The sequence below is a fragment of the Manacus candei genome, unplaced genomic scaffold (assembly GCF_025592945.1).
Source record: "Manacus candei isolate 608988 ecotype Guabito, Panama unplaced genomic scaffold, ASM2559294v1 h1tg000014l, whole genome shotgun sequence".
NCBI classification, from domain to species: domain Eukaryota; kingdom Metazoa; phylum Chordata; class Aves; order Passeriformes; family Pipridae; genus Manacus; species Manacus candei.
The window spans coordinates 21,919,079-21,945,366 of record NW_026138062.1 but is presented as its reverse complement, the minus strand read 5'-3'; the positions used below and the strand labels follow the sequence as shown (position 1 = coordinate 21,945,366).

The 26,288-nt window shown below is 39.6% G+C and overlaps 2 protein-coding genes across 2 annotated transcripts in view; both read left to right on the top strand.

Annotated features, from left to right (window-relative positions):
• The window catches only part of AKAP11 (A-kinase anchoring protein 11), a 99,370-nt gene extending 89,302 nt beyond the window's left edge, over positions 1-10,068 (top strand). The window contains exon 13 of the mRNA XM_051778661.1: positions 9,874-10,068. Within this exon, the coding sequence (XP_051634621.1) occupies positions 9,874-9,945 (72 nt within the window). The 3' untranslated portion in view covers positions 9,946-10,068. The remainder of the gene's footprint in view (positions 1-9,873) is intronic.
• TNFSF11 (TNF superfamily member 11) overlaps positions 9,898-26,288 on the top strand; it is a 46,815-nt gene continuing 30,424 nt past the window's right edge. Inside the window, exon 1 of the mRNA XM_051778744.1 lies at positions 9,898-9,982. The gene's annotated coding sequence lies outside the window, so the exon portion shown is untranslated. The remainder of the gene's footprint in view (positions 9,983-26,288) is intronic.

Here is a 26,288-nt window from a genome sequence, read left to right as displayed (position 1 = left end):
GTCCATTTACTAGATCATGGCACTCAGTGCCACGTCCAATCTGCGTTTAAAAATCTCCAGGGGTGGTGAATCCACCACCTCTCTGGGCAGCCCATTCCAATGCCTGATTACTCTCTCTGTAAAGAATTTTCTCCTGATATCCAACTTAAATTTCCCCTGGTGGAGCTTAAGCCCGTGTCCCCTTGTCCTATTGCTGAGTGCCTGAGAGAAGAGACCAACCCCCACCTGGCTAGAACTTCCCTTCAGGTAGTTATAGACGGTGATGAGGTCACCTCTGAGCCTCCTCTTCTCCAGGCTAAACAACCCCAGCTCCCTCAGCCTCTCCCCATAGGACTTATGCTCCAGTCCCTTCACCAGCCTTGTTGCTCTTCTCTAGCCTTGAACTTTATATGTACTTGGCTATTTCCAAGGATAATTTGATTCTTGGTGCAATTTAATTTTTGGGGTAGCCTAAAATGATTTGTTTAGGAATTGGATCAATCTGTGAAGTAACAGGAGTGATAAGTGATCATTGCATGAGTATGACTACATTTTTTTACTTGGATGACCATTAATTTGCATTAACTACTAACTTTGTGATCATCTTGCTGTGAACATTGTGTATTGTAAATTGAAATTTACACTATCCCTCTGTGTGACCACAAAAGAAATCTCCAGGGCCATATTTAATTTCACAGTCAAATGCACTACTTGACTAGCAGCCTTGAAACCGGTGTGTTTGGATCTCCTCTGGGAAGAGTACTAAGCAGTTAATTTAGCTATTTTGCTTTGGACACAAATCTCAGCAGGAAGACTTTGGGGGAGGTGTTGCGGGAGGAAGGACAGAGATTGGGAAAAAATACGTGTGCAAGTTGAAAAAAAAAAAAGAAGACAGAGCAGAAACCTTAATGTTTTTTTGAACAAGATGTAATCAGTTGCCATAATACTGTACTGTTTGTTTGACTTTTTTTTCAATGTGGTTACTGTTACTTCATCTCTGAAACATTTCCCAGAGAAACAAGGGATTGTCCACAAGATAATCACTGCTGCGTCTGACTCCTCTGCGTGTAGTATGGTGTGTCACTAAGACAGAGGTATTATCTACATGCAGCCTGTGGAAAAAAAATCAAGAATAGTCACTGGGGATAAAACTTTGAGTGAACATTGTTCTGGAAATGGATGGTTTCTCTGAAAAAAGTTTCTTGCTGCTAGGTAAAAGAAGTGCACTGTCTTTTCCAGTATCATTTTTTTCAGTGTCTGTTCTGCTGAATGTGATGACACCTTCAATATCTTCAGTGGTAGTTTAGGAGAAGGTCAGTTAATGATTTCTAAACTGACTCATCTGCACATCAGGCACCAAGTCCACTTGTGAGGCTGAGCTGATGTCAGCTCAGTCCAAAGGATGTGGATGGTTATGTGTGCTTATGCTCCTGTGTTCCTAGAGGCAGCTAGATACAGCTGTGGTGCCTGCTGTGAGCTGGATTGTCCCCATGGCTTATTTAACTCTTGCTCTGCCTCTAATAACTAGCATGGGTGAATTTTGCATCCTACAAAATAGAAGGCAAAGTTCACCGACATCGTGTTCTCATTCTGACATATAACCATCTTCTCGTCAGGTGTAAATCCAGATTATGAAAATGGATGTTATGAAACTGTCAGCTTTGAGATGGGGACAGTCCCTCAGCTAACAGTGTCATCTAGCAGGGGCTTCACTCTAAGAAATATTGAGGATCTCACTCAAGCTATGAAGGTCACTAGGGTCAGCTTTCAGGTAGGCATACTTAGCACAACACCCAGAGTAAATTTACATGAGTAAACAGCTGCTTTTTTTTTTTTTTAATGTCCATTTTGTGTGTTTATATGGGATCTATTCTACGTAGCTTAGCAGGGGCCTAAGCTTTACATGCTTGGTGAAATATTCCTTCCTGACAGGGAGTTCTCCCTACAGTCAGCAAGGAGAGAAAAGTACTTGTGGAGACATTCAGAAGATTGAGCTGTTACCCAGTGTGGTTTCAAAAAGGCAGGCTGGGTCCTAGCGTGTATCAGTACATAAGCATTGGTTTAGGGGATTTTTTTTAATTGTGGTTCTCATTAACTAAAGTTCACGCTTAAAAATCCTTCCGTTCACATCAACAGTTTACTTGACAGTAAAATAAGTATACTTACAAAACCAGATCCATTAGAAATCTTGTGAGGTTTTTTCATAATTTTGCCAAGATTTATTAATGTTTAAGCATCATGGAGGAGCTTGCTTTTACAGAGTAGAAGTCAGTTCAAAGAGATGAGTAGCTGATGGGTCTGCTAGTAAAATCCACAGCTATTTCATTTTAGAGTGATTGCTTTTCAAAACCCATGATGTTGGTATTAGAAAATAAAGTCCACTTTTTATATTTTTTAATACTTATTGGATGGACAGTATCTGAAGTCCAGTACCAGGTCTTTATACCTTACTAGTTCAAGTAGTTTTAACTTCACAACTGATCTCATATGAGCAAATTTCTTCTTGTTGTGCGTCAGCTGGCAAGGTCTGAAGAGTGATGGCTGTTGGTCACTAATGTAAAATCTGACATGAGTTAGTTTTAATCAATTCATAGGTAATAAACTAGGTGTAATAAATCTCTATAAACTATGAAATCCAGTCTTCCACTGTCAGAACACCTTGCAAAAAAGTTTTCTCTCCTCTTGATTCTATTAGATTTTCTATGGACCAGTGAAGAGGGTAATGTGTTTGATGCATTTTATGTATGTCAGCACTTTTTGGCTAGAATTGCAGAATTAAATACCCTCATAGAGAAAATTTGCTTCTGCGTTTTGAAGGTGTCCTCACAAATTGTTATTTTGGAGAAAAATTGAATGATGATAATTAGCAAAACTGAGTAAAAAAATAGCAAAAATCAATTATGCAAATTAGCAAAAAAGCTTGTAAAAATGTTGCGTAGGTGCAGCAGTTTGCAAAGAAAGCCTTGACTTTGTTATTTCTTTTCTGTCTCATGACTTAAAATACAAGTCATTGCTCCTACATTGATGGGAAAAGTCAAAACATATGCTTTTCAGCTAACAAAAAAATAACATACAAAGCATAATGTTATTGCAAGTGTAAAACTAAATGGAACTTTTCCATAAGCCATATTCAGAGCAGTGTTGATGGCCACAAGGCCAGCTTCAGCTTGCTTCTGGGGGTGCTGGAGCCCACATGGACCATAATCCAAACACAGTAGAAATACAATACAACAATGTTTTCCCCTCTCGATGCTTTTCATGAAACCACTAGAAGTCCTGCACCAGGATCACAATGTATCAGTCTAGCTCAGAAATTCAGACTTGGGAAAACAGCTGGTAAAACTGCTTCATGCATCATGCTTTACAAAACTTAACTACTTTACATTTGAAGAGGCATAATTATCTGTGCTAAACATCACTGGTTAGAAGCCGCACTGAAAAAGAAGTGACATTTGACAGGTTGTTCGGGCAGGGAGAAGTTGAATACTTTTCAGTATTTTGACAAAAAATGATTGTGTAATTCAGTATTTCAAAATGCATTCTTTAGAATGACTGTGTGAAAACAGTATTTCTTACCCAACATACATATTCTCAATGTGAATTTAGTCAATGTTGCCTTTATTAATTAAAAGAAATGTTTAACAATTTTAACATATGGAGACTCTGCTAAACCACAACCAAATGGGGAGGGAGAGCTGAAGGCTTTTGTGCTCCATGTCCATTAGTAGCACTGTGAAATAAGCAATGACTGACAGTGTCTCAGTCCTTCAGCTACAGGCAGAATACATCCACAAATGAAATCCTGTGGAATAGAACGGAATGCAATGGCAAAGAGCATTCAGTGTGTAACATCGCTGCTGTTGGTGTTAATTAACAAGCCAGGCAAAATATGGCTGGGTTTTTGACTCCTCATATGTGTTGACAGAGCTGACAGTTAAGAGTTCTCCTTTTTTTTTTTTAACTTATGAAACACATATTTTACCTGAAATCACTGAGTCACAACAAATATGGAAAAACCACTCCCATGTAATTTCCCAGAGAAGAGCAGTCATTTAATAATAGCATGTTTATACAATATTTATTTCCACTCTCCATGTTATACCCTTAAAGTACTTTGCAAATGTTAATAAAACTATTTGTAATTCTTTCTATCTAAGCAATTTATTTCTGCTTCATTGAGCAGAGCCATGAAGACACTCTTAATAGTTTTAAGCTGTTACATGCAGTACTTCTAAGCTGTGGCTTTCTATATTCTTTGAAAAAAAAAAAAACCAAACCATATTATCATTAAGTCCGTTTTATAGATGGAGAAAAAATGTTTTAAAAAGCACCAAGACTAACTAATGGACATATAACCACTCTGTTGCCATACTAAATTTCACTCCCCTCCATATGTCCTGGAGGTAAATTGTTTTCACTAGTCATGGGGGATTTCTGGGGCAGTGGGAAGAACTGGAGGGCCAATGGAGCAGAAGCAGTCCTCCTGTGGTCGTCAGTGTGTTTTTTTTAGGTTGCTTCCAAGAACTTTTTCCAGGAGCTCCTCCCAAACTGGAGAGATCTGTGTATGTCAACACAGCAGGCAGTTGCACACACTCACACTGCAGTGAAAGCCCACACGCATTGCACATATATGCTATAGAACCTCTGGTACTGCCCAAGCCCTGCAGCAATTTCTTCAGGGCTGATTTTCTTGCAGTATATCTACCTATCTATCTATCTATCTATCTGTCTGTCTGTCTGTCTATCTATCTATCTATCTATCTATCTGTCTGTCTGTCTGTCTATCTATCTATCTATCTATCTATCTAAAAAAAAATATATGCATATACTTCAATCCTATAGCCACATATATCTTCTCTTTCTCCAGAGACTTTGGGAGGAGGACTACTTGGTGGACATAGGGAGCTGCCTCCATCGTTCTCTCTTTTGGCTCAAGGCTGAGTGTCTTCTCCTTGGCCCACAGAGCTGGTTTGGGATGTGTAGCATTCACCACAAGCCTAAGCACAGCCCAAAATTTGTGGAAGGCAGGTGTGAGGGCACTGTTCTTGGACTGAGGGATTGTAAGTGGGGGACTTTGGTCACTGAAACTTTTGCCTCAGGCATTGAGTCACAGGAAAAATCCCTCATCATCAAGTGACACGCACTTTATTCCTGGCAGGAGGCAAGAAATGTTGTCTTGGACAACACCATTGCTATTCCAGGCTGTGGGTAATGACCAGGTTTTTGAGCCAATGGCATTGGTGCCTTGTGGTGGTCTAGACATCACCTGAAGCACCAGTCAGAGGTGGCTTTGCCTTCCCATTTTGAATTGCTCTCAGCCCATGTCTCAGTGCTATGGAAATGTGGGCTGCATAGTAGCTTCTTGGCTTACAGTTATTCAGGGATAAAATTGTCTCTTGAGCCACTAGTGAGGAGGAGTTGGGAGCTGCAAGATACTGGGTAGCACTCTGCTTCTTGCCAGTTCTAAGCCAGGGATGACCCAGGTAGCTTCAAGGTGTGGCTGCAATGGGCTGGGACAGCTCTTAAACTTTCTTCCATGGTATGTCAGCTGGGTAACTCTCACAGTGGATTTTAATATACTGCGAAGCAAAAATGTTGTGGTAAATAAGAGACTTGTCCTTGATGGTTTTGCTAAAGATTGCACTGCTAATGTCACCAAATCAAAGCCATTGAGGGCAGCTTCAGTTTCCAGTTGTTCTGTACTTTCAGTTTAAAGAGTATTTCGGTGATGTGTTACTGAATTATCAATTTTTTTTTAAATTATGGTTTGCAGAAGTGGATTCTCACCAATACTCATTCTTGCCATACTTTTACCTACATTGCTGTAGACATACTTGCATTGTCAATGCCTGTTGGAGAGAAGAAACTTGAATGTGTGGATGATTGGTTTTCTTGACTCTCTGTGATGTACTTTGACCACTCTAACAGCACTGATGTGTAGGTATGCCTTGATTTTCTTATACTGACAATTCTCCTTAAAGTGTTTCTCTAAACTCATAGAATCACAGAATGGTTTGGTTTGAAAGGGACCTTAAAGATCACTTAGTTCCAACCTCCCTGACATTGGCAGGAATACCACCCACTAGACCAGGTTGCTCAAAGGCCCCATCAAACCTGGCCTTGAACACATCCAGGGATGGAGCATCCACAACGTCTCCAGCCAAACTATGCCAGTGACTCACCACCCTCTGGGTAAAGAATTTCTTCCTAGTAGCTAATTTGAATCTCTCTCCCTATAATTTAAAACCATTCCCCCTTTTCCTATCTCTATCTGCCTGTGTAAAAAGTAACTCATTAGACAACAGGAGAAATTATCTCTTTTTAAGTTTATGTTTTACTCAAAGATTTTCATGAAGGGAGACTGTATTAATATCTCTTCCTGTACTGGAGAATCATGCTAAGCAGTCTTGATACTGAAGTATCTTGAGCTCCTGGTTTCACCTTGGAGTGTTTCAAATGATACTGTCTCACAGCTGTTGCCTAAAACTGAGTTCAAAGAACAGCCTTTCAATTAGTACCTCTCAGAAAGAGCTGTTAGGTTTGGATCCAGGATATTTTCACAGAATCACCCCTCCACTATGAGCCTATGAGTCAAAAAATTGTTACTGGATTTTGAGCTCATGGTCTATGAAAGTAGTCTCAAAATTGTGCAGAGAAATGTCAAAGTCCCAGATTGTGAAGTTCACATGCCACTATTCAATCTACATAAAAAAACCCCCCAAACCTCAAACCAGAAAAAAAACCCCAAAACCATAGGAAGGAAGGTTCAAAGATATACAGGTCAGATTTTAAAATTATATTACACTTCTAATTCAACTTCATTAATTGAATTTTTAGGTTGATACATACAAAGACCACAGATGTAAAAAGAGGCATTGTAATGGAGGTGGAAAGGAGTGGTTGTCAAGATCTTCATGGGTACCTTTTATTCCTGCCCTTTGAAATACTTAATATTATATTTATATATTTATATATATATTTAATAATATATATTAAAGAGTAATTTTGCTTGCTAAAAAACCCCCACAAGATGGCAGTGTTCAGTTCATTAACAAGCGAAAGTAGAACTACTTTGCTCTACAGAGAAAATGAAATAGAGAAAAAAAAATATTGTCACACAAAACAGCAGTGGGTTCTTAACCCTTTCTGCCCATCACACAATAAGACAGTTTCCCCCTAAAGTGTACAAGAATGTACCAGTAAAATCCACAGTGAATACCCACAACCCTGAAGAACAGCCAAATCTTGCTTTGTTACCCAGAGATACAGAAGTATTTTGCTTAGCCAGCTAATCTTCCAAACAGTGAGAGAAAGTGAAAATGACAACTGAATTTGTCCTAGTTTGTGATTTATATATATATATATACATTTCTTGTCTGTGCCTGAGGCTTAGAGTTTCTGAGATTACACATACCCAAATGGGAAGATTTTTTTTTCTTTTTCCAAACAATATGTGAGATAACAAATAGATGGGTTTAGCCTCCTCTATACTTCTCTTTCCACTTGTTCAGTAATACAGTAAATGTAAGTATTTCCTGCATTATTGCAGTATTGTGTTGCGGTATTTTTAAAGAGATTGTTTCTTTCTTAATTAATTTTCTCTCTGAATGCACAACATCTCTGTTAGAACATCTTCATTATTTAGCTTGGGAGCAGTTTGGAGCATGCCAAGCTAAATATCTAAAAATAGAGAGTATGACTTCTTATTCAGAGCATCCTTTCATAGAAGCAGCTAACTGCTGAGAAAACAAAACCCAGTCCAGGCTCCTAGACACCCAGGGCTCAGTACCAAAAGATCAACGCTTGGCTTTGTTCCCCACTTCTTAGGTTATACTCAGTGGCAGGTAAATGGACAGGAAAGCCAACAAAACTTCTGCTTGTCTTTGTGCTGAAAGGACATGTGTTCACCCCTGCCTAGCTGAAACTACACTGTCCTATAAACCATGTCACCAAATCCTTCTGCCTATAGTGCACCCAAGACTCAGTAGGGTAGGCTGATGCCTTTCCTGTTGGCATACCCACAAGTTTAATTGAGCAGTTGGCACATCTGATGCCTTCATCAGGGTCATTGTAAAGCCATCAAGGGACCACAGCACTGTCTCCTGGAAAGAGTGGACCAAGGTTTTGGGAAAAAACCCAAACAAACAAGGCACAAAGGCAACATACAGCGGTTGCAGTAACTCAGAGATTTCTGCCTCGTGCAGGGGAAAAAAAAAAGGCAGCAAAGCCATACGACAAAGTCCCAAGAGTGACCTGATTTCCCTAAATGACCATGCTCAAGTGTGTGTGGGCATCCTTACCTTCTAGATGAGGAGAAGGCAAGGTATTCCTGGGCCTACAGGATATTTCTGGAGACATGAAACATCTAGCTACTTAATGATAACTTCCCTTAGCTGGAAACACAATACTGGGAAGTGGGAAAATGCTATTCTTCAGTATCATCCATCCCCTCATGAAAGTCCTCACCTGGCAATGGGCTGCAGCCAGCAGGGCATTTTAGTGGTGCTCCTGACGTGACAATGTCCCCAAAGTCATCAGTTTTCCCCAGCCTTTTCCTCCTGGCAGCAAGCCTATGCTTTCAATCTTCAGGGAGACATGGTAGCCAGACCTCCTTGTAGGCAGAGCCTGCTGCCCTCAACCCTATCTTTGCAGGGTGGAAAGAATCCCTCTGACTGTGGCAGTCTCCCCTCAGTGCCAGAGCAGAATTGGGGCTGGTGTTGAACCAGCGTCCTGGTAGAGGATCTCTCCAAATTATTTAACTTCTGTGCTACCTGGCTTTGCAGCAAATCTCAGCTCTTCACAGGTCCAGAAAGAGGACAGAAATGTGCTGCTCCCTTTTGCTGCACAACAGTTTGGAAACAGTAGACAGATCCATCTGATACCCAGATGCATTGAGATCCAAAACCTTTCATCTTTGAGTGATTAAAATAATTCTTTTTATGCTGGAGTAGGACAAATGGTGCATCAAGAATAACATAAAAATCTTTTGTTTGTCCTTTTTTTTTGCTGTGCTAACAAAAATGGAAATGGTTAAAATAAAAATAGCTCCTAGAACAAAATTATATTCTTTAAAAAGCCTACCAGACCTTTAACTTTTTCTAAAGTTTTATTAAATACATTTTCCTCACAAGATATTTCTTGTTCTATTCATATGCATTCAAAAGTATTATGTTATTTCACTTTATCAAAAAGAAAGAAAAAAAGAAAAAAAAGGGAAAAAAGGAGATTGAATCTCCTGGCATACTTACTGAACATTGGCAAAGTAGTAACAGATTCTAAAAATGAAAAGAGAACTGTTCCAAAGTCAGCACCTGCTGCTGTGAGTTTGGTATTACTGTTTTTTGCTGGTACTTCCATTTTTCACAGTTTGTTGAAGCAAACGTTGCCATTTGGAAATGTCTCTTGTTAACAAGACCACTCACAATCGATCACAGCATTTTTGCTTATGGTAAGGTATGCACTTGCACAGAATATTCACTACACGCAGGAGCAGAGCTGAAAGAATGTAACTTAGTTTCCCAAACCTTCAAGCAATAATACCAAACGACACAGTTAATGCGGTTCCTCATTAAGAAAATGCAATGACCGATTAACACTTCACTCCTTCTCATATGAGGTCATCCACGTTCCCACAGGACAGCACAGTATTTTCTTTTATCCTTGTCAAAACTGTGCAGTGGGAAGGTAATATGGTTGTCTTGGCTACCCTGGCAACGTTTTAACGTAAGAAGCCCTACTACTCATGACTCATGCTGCAGCACTTGTCTGTTCATACTGTAGGATTACGATGCTCATTTTTGTGTGTTTAGAAACAACACAAAAAATCAATGTTGGGACAAAGGGAAGCTGAATTTGAGGGAGCTCACAATGTCAATCTCTGTTGTGAGATTTTAGGTCTGCTTGATTGGGCTGCAAGGAAAGGTGCTGATCTTGCCTGGAAAATCCATGACTACACAGAGGAAATGAAACTCAGAAGAGTCATTTGTGGTTCTTACCACTGTAGGTAAGCATGGCATGCTTAAAAATTACACCTTACCGTAATAGTGGCTATTCAGGTATGACATTCATCAGAGTAGATTCAGGGCCAGACAATGTACTTGCAGATGGTAATGCAGTGTGTGCCTTGCTATACACCTTCTCCCATAGCCACAGTTCTTACACTGTTGTTTTGTAATAGCTGAAGCTCACGTAAACTGAAGATGATATGGTTCAGCTCTCCTTCCTGTGCCCTTGAATGTCCTTTCCCATCCATTTCCAGTGTTGGTATTACTGAGTGTGAACCTGTGGCAAATCAGTTCAGGAAGCTGATATAGCTAAAATCTGACCCATTAAAAAAAACCACCAAATTTACTTGTCTCAGTATATGTTTCATGAACCAGCACACCTTGTGATCACAGAGGTCATAGCCTGAGACACACCTGGTGGGGAGTCAGCCCCACAATGTAATCCCCAAAACAAGACATAGACAGAATTGTCCATGAGTGCATTCAATTGGGATAGCTGGGATACGCTGATTTATTACTGTTCTGATTCCAGCTATTTCCAGTATAGCAGGATGGGCCTTATTTTAGATACAGGCAGAAAAGACAACTGCCTTGGGCAGTTCTTGTTCTTCCTGCTTTTGTCTCTGTCCTGGAAAGGTAGACATGCAGTTGAGGCATGTTGTGTGGCAACTTCTGCTTGTGTGGGACCCCCTACAAGTCATTATTTCATGGCTTGTTTCTCCTAAGCAGCAGCACATAGCCATATGGCTATGCAAGACTTTCCTCACCTCTGCCCCTTTCATACCAGTCTTCCATTCCTTTGTGGTGGCCGGACTGTCATGATACTGGCCAGGTCCTAGGCTTAGCCTTACTATCAGCTTTCAACTCGCAAAACTCAATTTTTTCCTACTCTGCTGAAAGACTTAAGCTGATGTTGAAGCAAACTTGCAGAAATCCTAAAAAGGAGCATAAACAGAAGAAAATAAAAAGATCTTAATGAATGCAGAGAGATGTGAGACAGTAGTAAGTTGCTTGTCTAGGGAGGTGCTAACGTTTTATATCAAATGAGTTTCTTTTTACTGAACCCATCCTTTTCAAATTACTGTTCTCTATACGGTGGTAGGAAATCTCCACTTTTCCTATTGATCCTAACTATTCACAGCCACTTTTCTATTCTTTCCTTTTTTAAAATGCCATTTTATTCAAGACAACACTACTCCTAAACCTAAAATTAAAATCAAATGCTCAGTTTGCTACTTTTGGCCATGCTTCAGCATAAATTAATACGACCCAATTGTGACCCTCACTGAGAGGGTGGTCACTGGAACAGGATCTCCAAGGAAGTGGTCATGATACAGCCTGTCAGAGTTCAAGTTGTGTATAGATGATGCTCTTAGTCAAATGGTTTAGTTTTATGTAGTCCTGAGAGGAGCAGTGAGTTGAACTCAATGGTTGCCTTCCAACTTGAGATATTCTGTGATTCTGTTTCCACGAACTCTGGTTCAGACTTTTGTGGAAAAATTTGGAAAGTATAAGAAACCATACAAATCCAGTTTTAAATAACTAAGAGATGGCCACAGATTATACTAATAGGGAACAAATGACCCTCATGGCCAGAAATAGACTGAGAAAAAGTACTCTACCAACCTGTATTGACAGAAATGCTGGGCTGGATCAACATTTTTTTCTGCTGAAATGATGCATTCCCAAACTATCTTATTGTTTTGTTACCTGACAACTTAGCAACCCCAGACCTGGATAAAAAAGAAGTCAGACTTTATGCTTTTCTGCCTTATGTATTTCCATCAAGACTGAAGATTGTTTGCCTGGGACTTGGCAATAACTGTATCCAGCAAGAAGAAAAGCCATAAACTTATTATGTGTGTCAATAAAGTCAGCAAGTTAGTCTTGGAACACACACATGGAGGAAAACTGCTGAGTAAGGGAGAGTGACTTTTCCAATTATAACAACACATTAACATGCAGGTCAGAGGTTAAAATATTAAAAAGCAGTTAACAGATCTCTTGAGAAGCTCCGGTAACGCACAGCAGCTCTGCATACTTGCAGACAATGTAAAAAGCCACAACATTATCCCTTAATACCACACACATGTGCAGAACTCAATTAGTAAAAACTGTTCAGGAACTGAAATGCTAGTTCTGCTGGGAGATGCCCTGCCCAGGAAAGGAAGTAACAGCACCGTGTACCCCCCAGAATCCAAAGGTGCACTTCGTGGCTAGGACCCTGCTGAAGGCTGTCAGAAAGCCATCAGATGCAGAAAAAAATTAATGGTGATAGTGCCTTTTAACATAGACAAACAACCTTACTTATGACTGGCCTTGGGTTTTTTATTGCCGCTCACCACTTTTTGATGCAGTAACACTTTGGTTTTGATAATATTGAACCCATTTTCAAGCGTGTCATGCACCTTCAATTAGAGATAGATTTTTTTTATGGAGAGCTCTACCCCCAGTTAGTTGTTAAAACTGTATATCTCTTATGGCTCTTATGTAATTCATTACTCTCAACCTTCAGACAGTTGTATTGAGTATCATTTAAAATTCAGTATGTGTCCTTCCCAAACTCTAGCTGAAATGTTCTCATCAAATATATCTTCTGACATGGGTGGCTTGGTGTAAGGGGGTACTAGAGCTGCCAAAAGTACCCCAGGCTCCCAGCATGACCTGCCTAAACTCAGGTGTCCCACCTATTTCACAGTCCCATGTGATGGATGAGCCCATTGCCAGCTTCTCTGCCCTATGTAGTTTTATTATCTTCATATCTGACCAATGGGACTTGTGTTGATGATTGTTTCCAGCTTACCTGATCTACTATACACACAGAGGAAGAGAGAGATCAGGTTTTCTGTGTTGTGCTCTGAAGTTTGAGCTAGAGCTTAATTTCAGTCAGTTTGAAAATCGCTGAATTAGAGATCACTGTTGTATTGCACACGTGAAGTGAAGCTTTCCTAGCTATTCACTGGTTTAGGGGAGAAACTAAGTCTTTGCTAAAAAATATTTGTTTGCTAAGTATAATATTATAATTGCATCTCAGTCACTGGAGAAGAGGTTTTAGTTTGTCTGTAAACTCCATGGCTTTTGTCATTTTGTTGCAGTGATTTCATACCATGAATTTAAATAAACTGCGAAATAAGAGTCTGTTCTAGAGCTCAACCAAAAGGCTGGTGGTCTTCCCAGTGCACTGATCAGGCACTATAAAGGGAATGTAACACCTACATCTGACCAAAACAATATGAAAGTTAAGTTTCTGCATGCACCATGTCAAACAAACAAATGCTGAGCCCAGTCATTTTTGCCGTCAATATGCTCCATCACCTACATGATAACTTGTTAGATGCAGTTAGATCAAAGGTTTCCTTTCAGTCCCAAAGCAGAGGATGTTCTACGGTGAAACCATGACAGTTGCTTCTGCTAAGCAGAGTACCGTCTGACTCTGCCTGAGATAAAGCTCTGTCTGATGGAAGGAAAACCTCAGTCACTCTCTGGCGATGTCAACCTCTCTCTGGGTGGAAGATGTTTTGATGGGTAACATCTGTTATTTTCATTGAAATCTGAAAGACCTGTCTACATGTTTTGGTTTTGTTTTTTTCCCTCGGTATAGGATCTGAGGGAGGGAAAAATAACTAAATTGACCTTTCAGTTGACAGAGATGCAGTGTAAAAAGAACTCAAAGAAATGAATATCCTCAGAATTATGCATAGTAAGGCATTCTTACTCAGTTTTTCTCATGTAAAGAAAACCAAGAAAAACAGAGCTATTATGACTTTACCCACCTACAGACAAAGCCTGAGAAGATCCTATTTCTCAGACCTTTGTCAAATTTTCAGTGTATCTAGTGGGAATTCTTTTTCCTCCCTTAAAAGATAAATATGTTAAGTATTCTCAAAGGAAAATAACTTTTCATCTGAGAAAACAGATGTCATCACTCTCATTCTCAAACCTTGTCTTCCTTCTCCCACTCCGTCTTTTATCCCTATCCCTCTGGCTATGGGAATACATATTCTCCTTTGCCATGAATCTCTCTTTTCTTGAGATCTGATAACATTTGTGGACAATATATATTGAGACAGAAATTGCACTTTAGGAAAATTGATACCACTATAGCCTATCTTTCTGTTTGGTTTTAAGTAAAATGTAACAGAAAATATTAAAAGAGTAAGGGACTTGCAGCCATTTAAATAAAGAAATAAGCCACTGATAATGAAAACGTATTTTAATTTGTCATTGCAACCTCCTGAATTTGTCATCAAATTCATATGTGACACTGAACAAGGGAAAGGAAGGGAAGGGAAGGGAACAGGGAACAGGACCTCTAGGAGTCACAGCCAGGAGATATTCAAGGATCTGCTATCTCACTATGAAAAGGACTGGGTGCACAGCTGAGTTTCAGAGGACTGAAAAAATTGTGGAGGTACATTTCTACCCACTTCCATGGGGTCACACAGTATAGTTTCATTGTGGGAGCTGGTCTTGAATTGCTTGAGACTCTAGAGAGAGAGTTTGTCTGGTTCTGTACGATACTCTATCTTTTGAAACCTTGCCCAAAATAATATCTCCAAATAAGGCTTACCAGAAAATAAACAATAAAAAATACTCTAATGATGAAAATTGCACATGATTCAATATATACAGAAAATACTATAATGTGTATATACAAGTCCCATGTTTCTGAACTTCTTTTGCAATCTTTTATATGCTCTTAACAGGTTTGTGTGTCTCCTTCCTAGATTTTTAAAAAAGTAAAATGAAAGGATAGAGTTCCCAGTGCTCAGCAGCATTGTGCAATGTGAATTTGAAGTACTAGAACATTTCAGTCCAGTACATGGGCTTCTGCCATTTGAACTAAGGGAGAAACTGAGTTTGTGGTAGTGTAACATAATTGCAGGGAAAATCCCTTTAAAGCCAGATACTGAAACATCTGTAGTTCAGAATGACTTCTTGTCTGCCAACTGCTAATATCTCGTTAACCATGTCCAAAATAAATGGTTTTGACTAGTTTTGGGGTTTTTTTCAATTGTCCTTAAGTTTGCATATCTAATATCAACAATTTCAACCCAGAGAATGAAAGATGTACTGACTGATAAGAAGCTAGATCTGAATATTATAACAAAAAGTGTTGAGTAAGACTAGAGACAGGAAAAACAACCTCTGGCATCTACCTAGGTGAGAAAACAAACCCAAACACACTTTCAAATTTGCAAATAAGTCACAAGGATGCTGCTTTGTGAAAAATCTCAGTGACCCTGTTTACTTTTTCTCTCTTGACCTTTCTCACTTCTGTTCTCTTGAATTCTTTGGTAATCATTGCAACACATCTAAAACTGGATTACAAAATTGGTATTGGTGAGTCTGGATCGTATTCAGATTTCTTGGTATAGCTGCCTTATTTTGGCGTTGCAATTACCATAGTTTCTGAGCTCAAGAGAATGAGGTATGATTTAAGCTACCTGTTACCTAAGATGGCCAAACTATGACTTCATATTCAAGAAACAAAAAGGAGATGTTACTGATGCACAGATCCCTATTGCAGGTACCTGACTTGGCAGTGACTTCACACTGAGATCCAGAAAATTGCAGCCTAGACTTCATGTATTACTCTTTGGACCTTTGTTGTGCTGTAGACAAAGCTGATTTCTCCTTGCTGCCTTATAAATTAGCAAGCTCAAGGTGAGATATAGAAGAAAAGCTACATCTGGGCATTTTAGGTAATCAGTTGTCTTCCCACCATCCCCTCTTTGCCTTCTGGCTTGTGGTTGGAAAATGGGAACTTTCCTTCATACAATTCCTGTCTGCTGTCAGCTGTCTTTAAACTGACTCCTGCAGCTGTATTGCAATTCGTGGTGGGTTGCAGGCTCATTGATACTATGCAAATTTACCCTGTAAGTAGATGACCTGTCACTGTGGGAACAGACTAACCTGCATCTGCTACATTACTTTCACTTTTACTGCACAAGGTTAGTGATGAAAATAAGCTTAGTCTTGTAAGAGGTTTGGCAGTTTATTACAGAACAGAAAACTGAGTTACAAAGAACTACAACAATAAAACATGGTACTGCTGTCTTTACTTTTGTTCCTTCAGGGTTTCTTTCCAGTAATATTTCCTCATATTGGCAGATGGATATTCTTCATTTTGGCAGATAGATATTATATGCTAGTAAAAACCAGATTTGGTTAATTTCTATGATAAATGCCACTAATTTAAAATGTATTAGGGAAAATGAATTGTGCACTCCATCTTGCTTGTTGGTTTGGGGTTTTTGTTTGGGGTTTTTTTTTGTTTGTTTTGTTTTGTATGTTGATTTTGTCTTGTAGAACTACATTCAGGTTAATTTTAAGCTTAATCGACCCCCAGATTCAACCAATAATGACTCCCATATAGAGGATGTAGTGCAACCTCTAAAAACCATACCTGAAGCTTAAATTTTAACACAGTTTTAGAGTGAACAACACTTGACCTTTGGGAAACTCTTACCAGAATGGAGAGCTATGCTTGTTTTGTGATAACTAACTCCCCTGGTATCGAGGTCTAATACTGAAAATGGTGTATTGCAAGCAAATGAAAAGAGCAAATGGAAACTGCACAAACCAATTTGCACTTTTCACTTGGGCTTCAGAGCTCTGAATGTGATCTCGGGTGGAAAATGTCTTAGCAGTTTTATCTAACCATCTGAAACCATTCTAATATACTGAAAAATGGCAGTGACATTTCCCCAAGATATTTTTATGTGCAACACTTGGTCAGTCCTAAGTGAGAAGAGAAAAAAGGGCTCCGATTATAAACAACTGAAACAGTGTCCTCAGTAGAACCTCTCTTTTTTCGCTCTCCACAGTATATAGGTGGGTTTTTTTCCTAGAAGAATCCTCATTTTCATAAAAATATTGTATTTTTAATTCAGAAATATAGTTGAAGTAATGAATCCCCTCCTCACCTCTATTCTCTCTCTTCTTTTTTTTTTTTTTCCTTACTACATGCAGACAAAACAGCAGCAGCTGCAATTATAATCCATTCACTTGCCATTCTCTGGTCAGGCTGAGCACAGCCTCTGAGTGCAAGCTCTTCAACATCATCAAAGGCATTTGGACTGGCAGATAAGGGTTTAATGACCTTTAAATTGATATTTCTTCTCTCCCCACATGATGGTGACTGAGCTTCAAATAAGCTAGTGAACTTCAGGTGAATTATAAAATTTAGATGCATATAGAAACTGGGAAATAGGTCCAAACCAGCCCTGAAGCAGCAGTTTACAAACACGCCAGGTTTTACAGTATCTTAGGGGTGTTGCCTTGTGGGAAGTGTGGAGGAATTTTTCTCCCAGCACCAGACTGACTAAGGAAAGCTCCTTTTCAGGTTTTGCCTTCTCTTGGAGCAGCTGGAGTAATGCTGGGTATATCAAGACATGCTGTTCACGATGTCACAGCTAAACAAGCAACAGATAACAACACAAGGTGCCATAAATATTTTTGCTATAAAGATCTTCACACGTCCACTAGAATCAAGGTGGATTTAGAGTAAAACGTGTCCTGGAGAAGCTCAGGTATACATGCACTTCTGGTAGAGCAAGATGACTCCACGGTCCCATGAACATCAGAAGCCAACTCCCCTTTTTCTCAAGACAGAAATTATTTAGGATGAGACTGTGACCTGCTCTGTAAGAATTACTGTCGCTACTTCTCAGGTGATGTAAACTCATTTCTTGCTGAATTAAGCTACAACACTTGTGCCTTTTTTGTGCATATATTCCAAGACAATAAAGGAATAATTTCTACTGTCAAAAAGAGTCTTAAATTATTATCTTCCAAGTAATATTTTATTTTGGCCTGGGTTACTTTTATTTTATAAAATCAGAGAGAGGTTTGGACCTTTACTGAACAAGACTGAGGATTTATTAGATAGCCAGGAAAGCCTATAACCTAAAACCAGAGCTACAGTTCATAGATGCACAATTTTTCATTACAGGCCAGAAAAGTAGGTGTGAGAGTAGTGGGATGAGGACAAAGCTGCTGTGTTTCACTTCAGAGGGTGGTGCCTTGATGCTCTGTTAGTATCTGTATACATATTCCTGATGTATTGTATTGAGGTAGCATTGGCCTGGCTCTCAGACAATAACGTGGTCTGAGAGAAGGCAGCACTGCCAAATGGGATACCTACGGATTTGGCAGTGGAAAACTCTTTTCATTTAATTTCCCAGCAACTTGACAGAGTTGAAGTGGTCTTCAGATCATCCTGAAGTGACCATGCTTCAACGTCCCTCTCTGTTAGGTGAGTACAATGATACTGATGTAGTTAGAAATATACTTCGCAATTTATGGGAGAGACAGGAGCTCCAGCTGAGAAATGGGCACCAGCATCTTCAGTGTTGTTTTTACCTGTATCACCTTATATACACAATGTCCTGGCATCTTCATGTCTGTAGTGTTAAGATGTCATGGATACAAAGTAAGGTCAGCAGGAGGGAGAACGCATCCACATCTATAAAAAAAAGTGTGTCTGACTGTAAGTAGTGTGCAACCTTCTCTGAAAGTAGCAGTGAGAGCTGGAATTCCAAATAGCCCACTCTGACACTCTCAGATGAGATATTGTTCCTTATTTGTTTAGATGTGAGTTTTTGGGTTTGGGTTTGTTTGCTTTTTTGTTTGTTTGTTTGTTTTTTTCCTTCAGGGATGTACATGATGGCTAGTGTTTATTCAGATAATCAGCTTCACAAAATCAGCTTCACAGGCAAGATCGGGAGTGTGAGCTGGATTTTATCCTGGCTAATATGTTTTTGAGAGAATCACTAAAGTGATTGTAAGAAAGCACCGGAAACACGATTCCTGGAAATAATTCCCAGCTGTCATGTTGAATTATAGAGAGACTTAGAGCTGCTAAGTTTTTTCTATGTCTCTGTTTAATCCTCTGTAAAGTGAATAAAGTAAAACATATCTCAGAAGGATGTAGTAAGTTACCAAAATGATATTGTGAAAGATTTCCTGTCTCTTTCAAAGAGGTGAGCTGTCTAGAGTGAGGTATTACTGTTCTGCTGTGATGAAGCAATTCTCTCTCCTAGAGAAACACAGCTATAACTTGATGCTTCATTACTGATGACTGACAGCTCACTTTCAATTCATAATTATAGTCAAAACCCACATCCATTTCTTCATAATAAGCATTTGGATTTGTGTAATTGTGGTGTAAAAAGAAAATGTTTAGACCACTTCTTTAATTTCTGTAAAGAGGAATAAGGTAATAGCATGAGATAATGCACCAGTTTCAAAGAAGAACCATCAAAATATATTTGTATTTTACTTTCCTGTATGTTACACATTTTCCAGGTTATGTTAGAAATACATATTCACTTTGTATGTAACGTACTTGTTATTTTCTGGTTTTCTTCCAAGACATTTTGCCATTATTCTGCCAGGACTGTATGTTGTCTGACCACTTCCCCATTGCAATTAAGGATTGAAACCACTTGCTTACGCACAGTGGAGACCATCATACCTAACCCCAAAGGAGGCCAGAAACTCCTAGCACATTGCATTTCCCAGACCAACCAGGAGGCTCAGGGCACAGAAGGACAGCATACTATTTGCAACAAAGGCTGGCATACTGACAATCCACATGAGTGGAGCTATTCATAATAAATAAAAAAAAACAAAACCAAAAACCAAAACGGTGGGGGTAGGGGAAGGGGGGAATTCAACACATCTCACGAAGAGGTGTTGCCTGAATTTTAATAATAAAATGAGATAAACTGCTTCAAAATCAGTTGTTAAGAAGATCCTACCGAAGAGCCAGCCTCAAGGAATGATGCTTAACCAGAAGCTTTTTTTCAAATCACACAGTATATGTTTGCCAGTTAGTGTGCAGGACTGCAGGCTTGATCTGAACAGGCGTCAGGACATGAAGCTTGCACAGGCAACATGGCCTTTTCTGGGAATTTCACTTTGTCCCTCCTCTCCCTTTCCTGCTTTTCCTCCTTTCTTTCTCCAGTGCCAAAGCCAAAGAGGAGGAGAGATGATGTCTCGGGGTGCTGGAGGTGGGGTATAAACAAGAAGGAAGTCTCTGACTCTAAATGGAAATATTTTGTTGAAGTCAGTGTATTTTGTACTCAAAAAGCTTAAATGTGACCAGCATGCAATGAAGTAAGATTCAGAATCTTACCATCGGGAAGATGAAAGTGATTGCTGAGGTCTGAATACAGTTTTCACATGTGTGTGTATGTGTGTGTGTGCACACGTGTTTGGGGCCAGGGATAATACTAATAAATCATGTTTATCAACTCATTGGTTTAATCTTTAGTTTTCATAAGGCAAAGCTTTTCATGTCACAGAGCAATGGTGAAGTGTTTGTGAATCTGCTAATCTGTGCTGAAAATAATCTTTGCAGCCATCTCTGCTTCAAGGCTAATATTTAAGAACTTCAAAACGAAAATCAGCTTGGATCACCAGAGAATCCATAAAAAAACTGAGCAGGAACAAATTGTATTTGGTATCTTAGTCCACGTGGCAACATTTTTGAAAAGCTCTTACACAGTTATAACGTGAGAACATGGTGTTTTCTTAGAATGAGGAAACACTGGGAGAGGAAGAACCCTCTCAAATGACATACTGGCACAGACATGCATACATACGGAAAGAGATGTGGGGAGTGCTTTGTCTACATGTATATTTAGTTTGAAAGTGGTTCTGTCAGAAAGTTCCAGTTCAATAGTTAAGAGGGAAGACCCTGTTTTCCCTCTAAACTTTCATATTAGTCTGAAGAGAGCCATGAATAGAAAATAAGAAGCTGTTTGGATTTATTGTGTTCTGGAGCCATTAATTACAGTGTGTCCCATTTCTGTTTATTTGTCTTAGTTCTTCTTGGTGTTGAAAGACTGACCCTGACCCTTTTTTATGGACATAAAAAAGATTATCTAGCTTCATCTGTCTCACCATCCTCTGTGGCTCAAGTCCTTGTGGTAGGGCACTTCCCCAGACTACATGACACAGCCAGATGTAGCAACCAGACACCAGGCTTTGAAATAGCACTAATTTCAAATGTCAGCCTTCACACTCCATAAAACAGGGAGCATATTACAGTGTACGTTAAGTTCCAGAGCAAATAATATTTAATATCTATGTGGATGTATTGTAGATTTGAATAATCTGGCAGACTGTATTTGGAAATATTCCCTAAATTTCCTCTGTCCCAGCCCTGAGACTGTGGTAAGTAACACAGAGACCAGCTGTCCAGCCTTGTTTTTCTAAGCCATTGACTAAACAGTGAGTTCATGTTCAAGATAACTGTGGGGAACCAGTTCATGAACTTCTTGAACTCTGCTGTCCATAAGTGTGGTGACAGGATTGAAAAGCTGCCATTTAATTAATGGTGAGCCTTGTAACTAGAAATGAACCTTGAGCCAAATGTTGTTTGTTGCTTTGCTTTGTTTGCCTTTTTTTTTTTAATTAAAAGATGTCTGGATACCAAAAATAAGCCAAAAGCACTAAACTGGCTAAGATGTTGACTTTTTGCCAGGGAAAGATGTTGTTCTGTAAAAGAGGGAGACAATACTATTACCTGTAAATACAGTCCAAGGACTTGCAGTGCATGTTGGCTGCAATGCCAGAGCATTTGTATGGAGCAGAATTCTCCCTGCGCTCTTCCCAGATTAATTTCTCAATTTACAAAATTATTAATCTGGAAGTCTTTCTACCAGCGGTGTCTATTTTATTGCAAGAGTTTGAAATCTTTCCTTTTCTTTGTGAGATTCAGTTTTCTGCTGGCAGGCAGAATAGGTATTGGTCTCCAAGAGAAGAAAGCCACATAGAACTTAGAATGGCAATCTTGTATTGCAGTTTCATTCTCTAAACCTCTCCATTCATGTTGATGAAAATGCCTAGATGATGAGCCTTTGTCCAGTAAAACTCTTTCCTATTATGATTTTAAAACTGCATGAGAAACAGCCTTATTTTATAGATCCACATATTCTGTTCCCCTAAGATAGAAACCACGTAATTCCCCTGTGCTTCAAGGTACATGCACCTTGTGCAAGCAAAGGAGTATCTTGCCCTTAGTATTCAAAAGTTCTTCATATCCAAAAGCAGAAGAAGGACTGGAAAAGGCCTTTTGAGGTAGACTCCTGCCATTGCAAGACTTATAAAACACTTCAATAATCCCTTTCTCAGATAAAATCTATTTAGTGTGGTTTCTAGAGAAGTTCTGTGCTTCATCTACTCTAAATGATCAGTTATTCCAGAATATGACTCCTTAAATGGGTAAAAAAAGAGCTATGAAGCTGGTGAAGAGTCTGAAGCACAAGCCTTAAGAGGAATGGCTGAGGGAGCTTTAGGTGTTTAACCTGGAGAAAAGGAGGCCCTGGGTGACCTTATCACTCTCTACAACTACCTGAAAGGAGGCTGTAGAGAAGTGGGTGTTGGCCTCTTCTCTGAAGCAACCAACAATAGGACAAGAGGAGGTGGCCTCAAATTGCACCAGAAGAGGTTTAGATCAGATATTAGGAAAAATTTCTTCACCAAAGGCATTGTCAAGTGTTGGAACAGGCTGCCTGGGGAATGTTTGAGTCATCATTCCTGAAGATATTGAAAAGACATGTTCTCATGGTGCTTAAGGACACGGCTTAGTGGAGGATTTGGCAATGACAGGTTAATGGTTGAACTTGATGATCTTAATGGTCTTTTCAAACCTGAAATACTCTATGATTCTACGAAAGCCTTCTTCTGATTTCCTGCTTAAATAATCATTGACAATTTATATTCATTTGTTTGTCTGTAGACCTCTACTTTAAATAAGATCCCTTTCCACCCTCATATTTCTAATGTATTTGTGGCTAGTAATTATGCCGCTTTAGCCTTGACTTTGAAATCTTTTCACTCCTCTGATATTCTGGTAGTATTTCTTTGTCCTGCTTCCAGTTAGAAATCTTTCTTCAGTGTGGGTATAAGAATGGGACAGTTGCAAGCTCTCATTGGGACTTAAATCCCATCACCCTGTCATAATAGATCTGGAACAAGAGCACTGTATTTAGAGTCTCACCCAATTTTACCAGCTTGCTGGCAATTGCCTTTGAGAAAATAAAGAAAATGCAAACATTTCAAACTATAATTAGTAGAAAGTTCTCAACTAGCAAAGTATCATTTTCACACTTTGTCTTTACATGAGCCATCGAAGTATTTTATGATATGTAATTAGAACTGAGATCTTCAAAAGTGTGGCAGAATAAACAGCAGTGTTCCCTGTTTCAGTTTGTTCTTTTATTGTGCTTTTGTATGATGAAGCAGAATAGGGTGTAATCGTCTGCAAGTGAAGAAACTATCCTATTTCTTCAGTCTCCAAGCTAAATGATGCTGAGGGATTTGCTTTCTACTTGAATATTTCCTGAAACCCTTGCTGATTCTGTTCAGTCCTGGTGCATTGCTGAAGGAGTTATACAAATTTTAGCACTACAGACCTATCGATAACTGATAATACATAAAAAGGTAAAAAGTACAAGTGCATTTCTTTGCTATTGACTATGCTATAGTGACTATGCTATGCTAGGAGGCCTCATACTGTAAAACCTGTCTCTGCTTTATAATGTTCCTGGGCAGCTTTTACTACAGTCTTTATTTGAACTGTTAAGTGGCACTGGCTGCAGGATCAAATGAGGTGATAAAGGAGGAAAAAATTCAGCTACTATGCAGGCTTTGATCACTTGCAGTGCATTGGGGCTGCCATGTTGAGCACTGTGACTCCAAACTTCATGCTATCCTTACCAAAGCATTGGGACACTGTCCTGAGCTGGGTCTGTAGCCTGTTCTCCATAGCAGGTACTTGGAATGAAACCCCCAAGGACTGGTGCTGAGCAGGAAACACCTCAGCCCTGCATTGCTGCTTTCAGGATATACATTCAACATCACATCATAATTGACATGAAACCTTTCTCTAATTTCTGCTGTCTCTTTTCTGCATTGAGCATCCTTTCTGCATCCTACTAAGTCAGAAAACCCCAATTTGTTTTCCTTCTAGTTATTCCGAGCAATGTGGAACAGCTCTGACAGGTGGGCTTACTCAAATGCGTTTGCTCTCACGTCAGAAGAGCAGATGATCGTACTACTTTCCAGGGACGTGGGACATGCTTTTATGTCTTCCTTCGTGGAGGCAGAATTGAATCCAGATGCTCTTGCCCCACGCTTTAACCACCAAAATATGTGGAGAAAAGAGGAAGTGAGAGATGAAGACAGATATTCCAGATAGATAGATATTATCTCTAAGGCAGATTTTGCTTTTTATGGGAACACACCCATACACCACCCGTCTCCCTCATATTCTTCTTTTCCCCATTTCCTTCCTCTTCCAAATTCCTAAAACTTCTGTGCAAACTGGGAGAGCCCATCCTTCAGCCAGCAAACAGATATGTGGTTAGAATTTCTTCTTAGGGATCCTGGAATATTTGTGGGCTTGAAACCCACTAGCAAAAAGAGGAATGTGAAGGCAAGTCTCCCACATCCTGTGGAGTGACTGTGGGAGAGCCCAGCATCTCTTCCTCAATGGCTGTTCTGTTCCAAGCCCCATCCAGCACTCAGAGGGCACCAACTGACATGACCAGTGCCAGAGAGATGAGTGGGAATAAAGTAGTTTGTGAAATTTGATGGGATTTGATGAGAGCGTTGTCAAAGCTTTAATGGGAAGAGTAGAAGCATTGCCTTTTCCCTTCCAAAAGGACATCCTCTTTCCTCCTCCCGTATGGCCTGGAATTCCCTGTCCCCTTTGTAAGATGAAGATTTGTCTACATCAAGTGGACAGTTAATTTATCTCAATCAACTTTCTTTCCAATATCCCTTTGTACTTAGTACTAGATGATCTTTAAGGTTCCTTCCAACCCAAGCCTTCCTATGATTTAGGGACGTCACTTTTTAAGAAGGAGTTTCTCTACTGTGTTGACCTCCACGTGTTTCAGTCTATCTCTGTTCCCACGGGTCTTCATCAGTACTTCATGTTTCCAGGTCTTCTCTGTTTAATATCCTCTTTAAGGGATGTTTGCTACATCATCTGATACTCTGTGTCCCCTCTTGTGAGCCACAAGCGCTGCTGGGCATGTCTGACAGCTTCTGACTCATATTCTTTGTTGTAATCGCTGCTGTGTTATGCCTTTTCCTTTTGTGTCACATCTTTTTGTTCCTTCCCCATTCAAGACAGCTCCCACCAAGCCTCCATCACATGTACACACAACCGTCAGAATCCTCAGACAGCTTCAGGCTCAGACTTAAACACAAAAAATACCACCACAGGGCAGCTCTGAGCCACAGGCTGCTGGAGTGTACTGGGAAGTATAATTACATGCTTGCCCTTTCTTTTATTTTTTTCCCGTGCATGGACTGTTGGCCTCTCCTACTTCTGAAATCAGAACATTATTCTCTTGTCTTATCTGGGTTAACTCACTATTGATTTTGCGGTTATTGGTTTCTTGGGCAGCAAGAGAGACTGGATATTGAATGAGCATGCAATTGTTCTACTCCCTGTCACTGTGGATGGTGAACTGCAGGTTCTAGGGCATAATCCTGGGTTGGGATTTTTTTTTTTTGGCCCGAACCACTTTTCCAGACAGTTCAAGGGTCTCAGACCCAGAAATTCCAGTATGGTGGCTGGAGCTCCAGACCCCACTTAATTAACAAAACTGACCCTGTGAAGGACAGACTCCAGGCAACTGCAGTCTGGTTTCCAAACAGCAGGGCTTGGGCTAGCCACACCGCTTTCCACAGCTGGATATGGCTACTCCTATTCTGCAGCAGCTGCCACCCACACAGGCAAATGTGAGCTAGATGGATCTCCCTCTGACTCAGTACTGGTCTTATCCTCCTGTGTGAAAAAACTGTTCTGCGGCACAGATGCTATCAACAAATGGTTTGCTTTCAATTGCATATACCCTAACTAAATCTGATCAGTAATAACATCAACAGGTTCCTCCTTGCCATCAGAGCAATTCCACCATTTCTAGGTAGTGCTGAAAGCAGTAAATGTGTAGTAGCAGCTTGGAAGATGGCCAAAAAAAGGTAGTTATACAGTTCCTAGTTGTAAATTGAAATATTTAAATTTAGACAGATGGTCTTAACAAAAACTTAGGGATATTTCAACATAAAGTTGTATTTCAACATAAAGTTATGGAGAAGGAAAGGTCACTTGGTGAAATTAGATAGAAAGTGTTCAACTAATTCTGACAATGTCATTTAATAAAAAATATTATTTCTGCAATACTTTAGTCTGTTAATTGTACTGTAAGTTGTTTTGCTCTGTTTTACTTGGAAAAATAAAATTGAAACACTTGTAATGTACAGTTTGACCAGAGT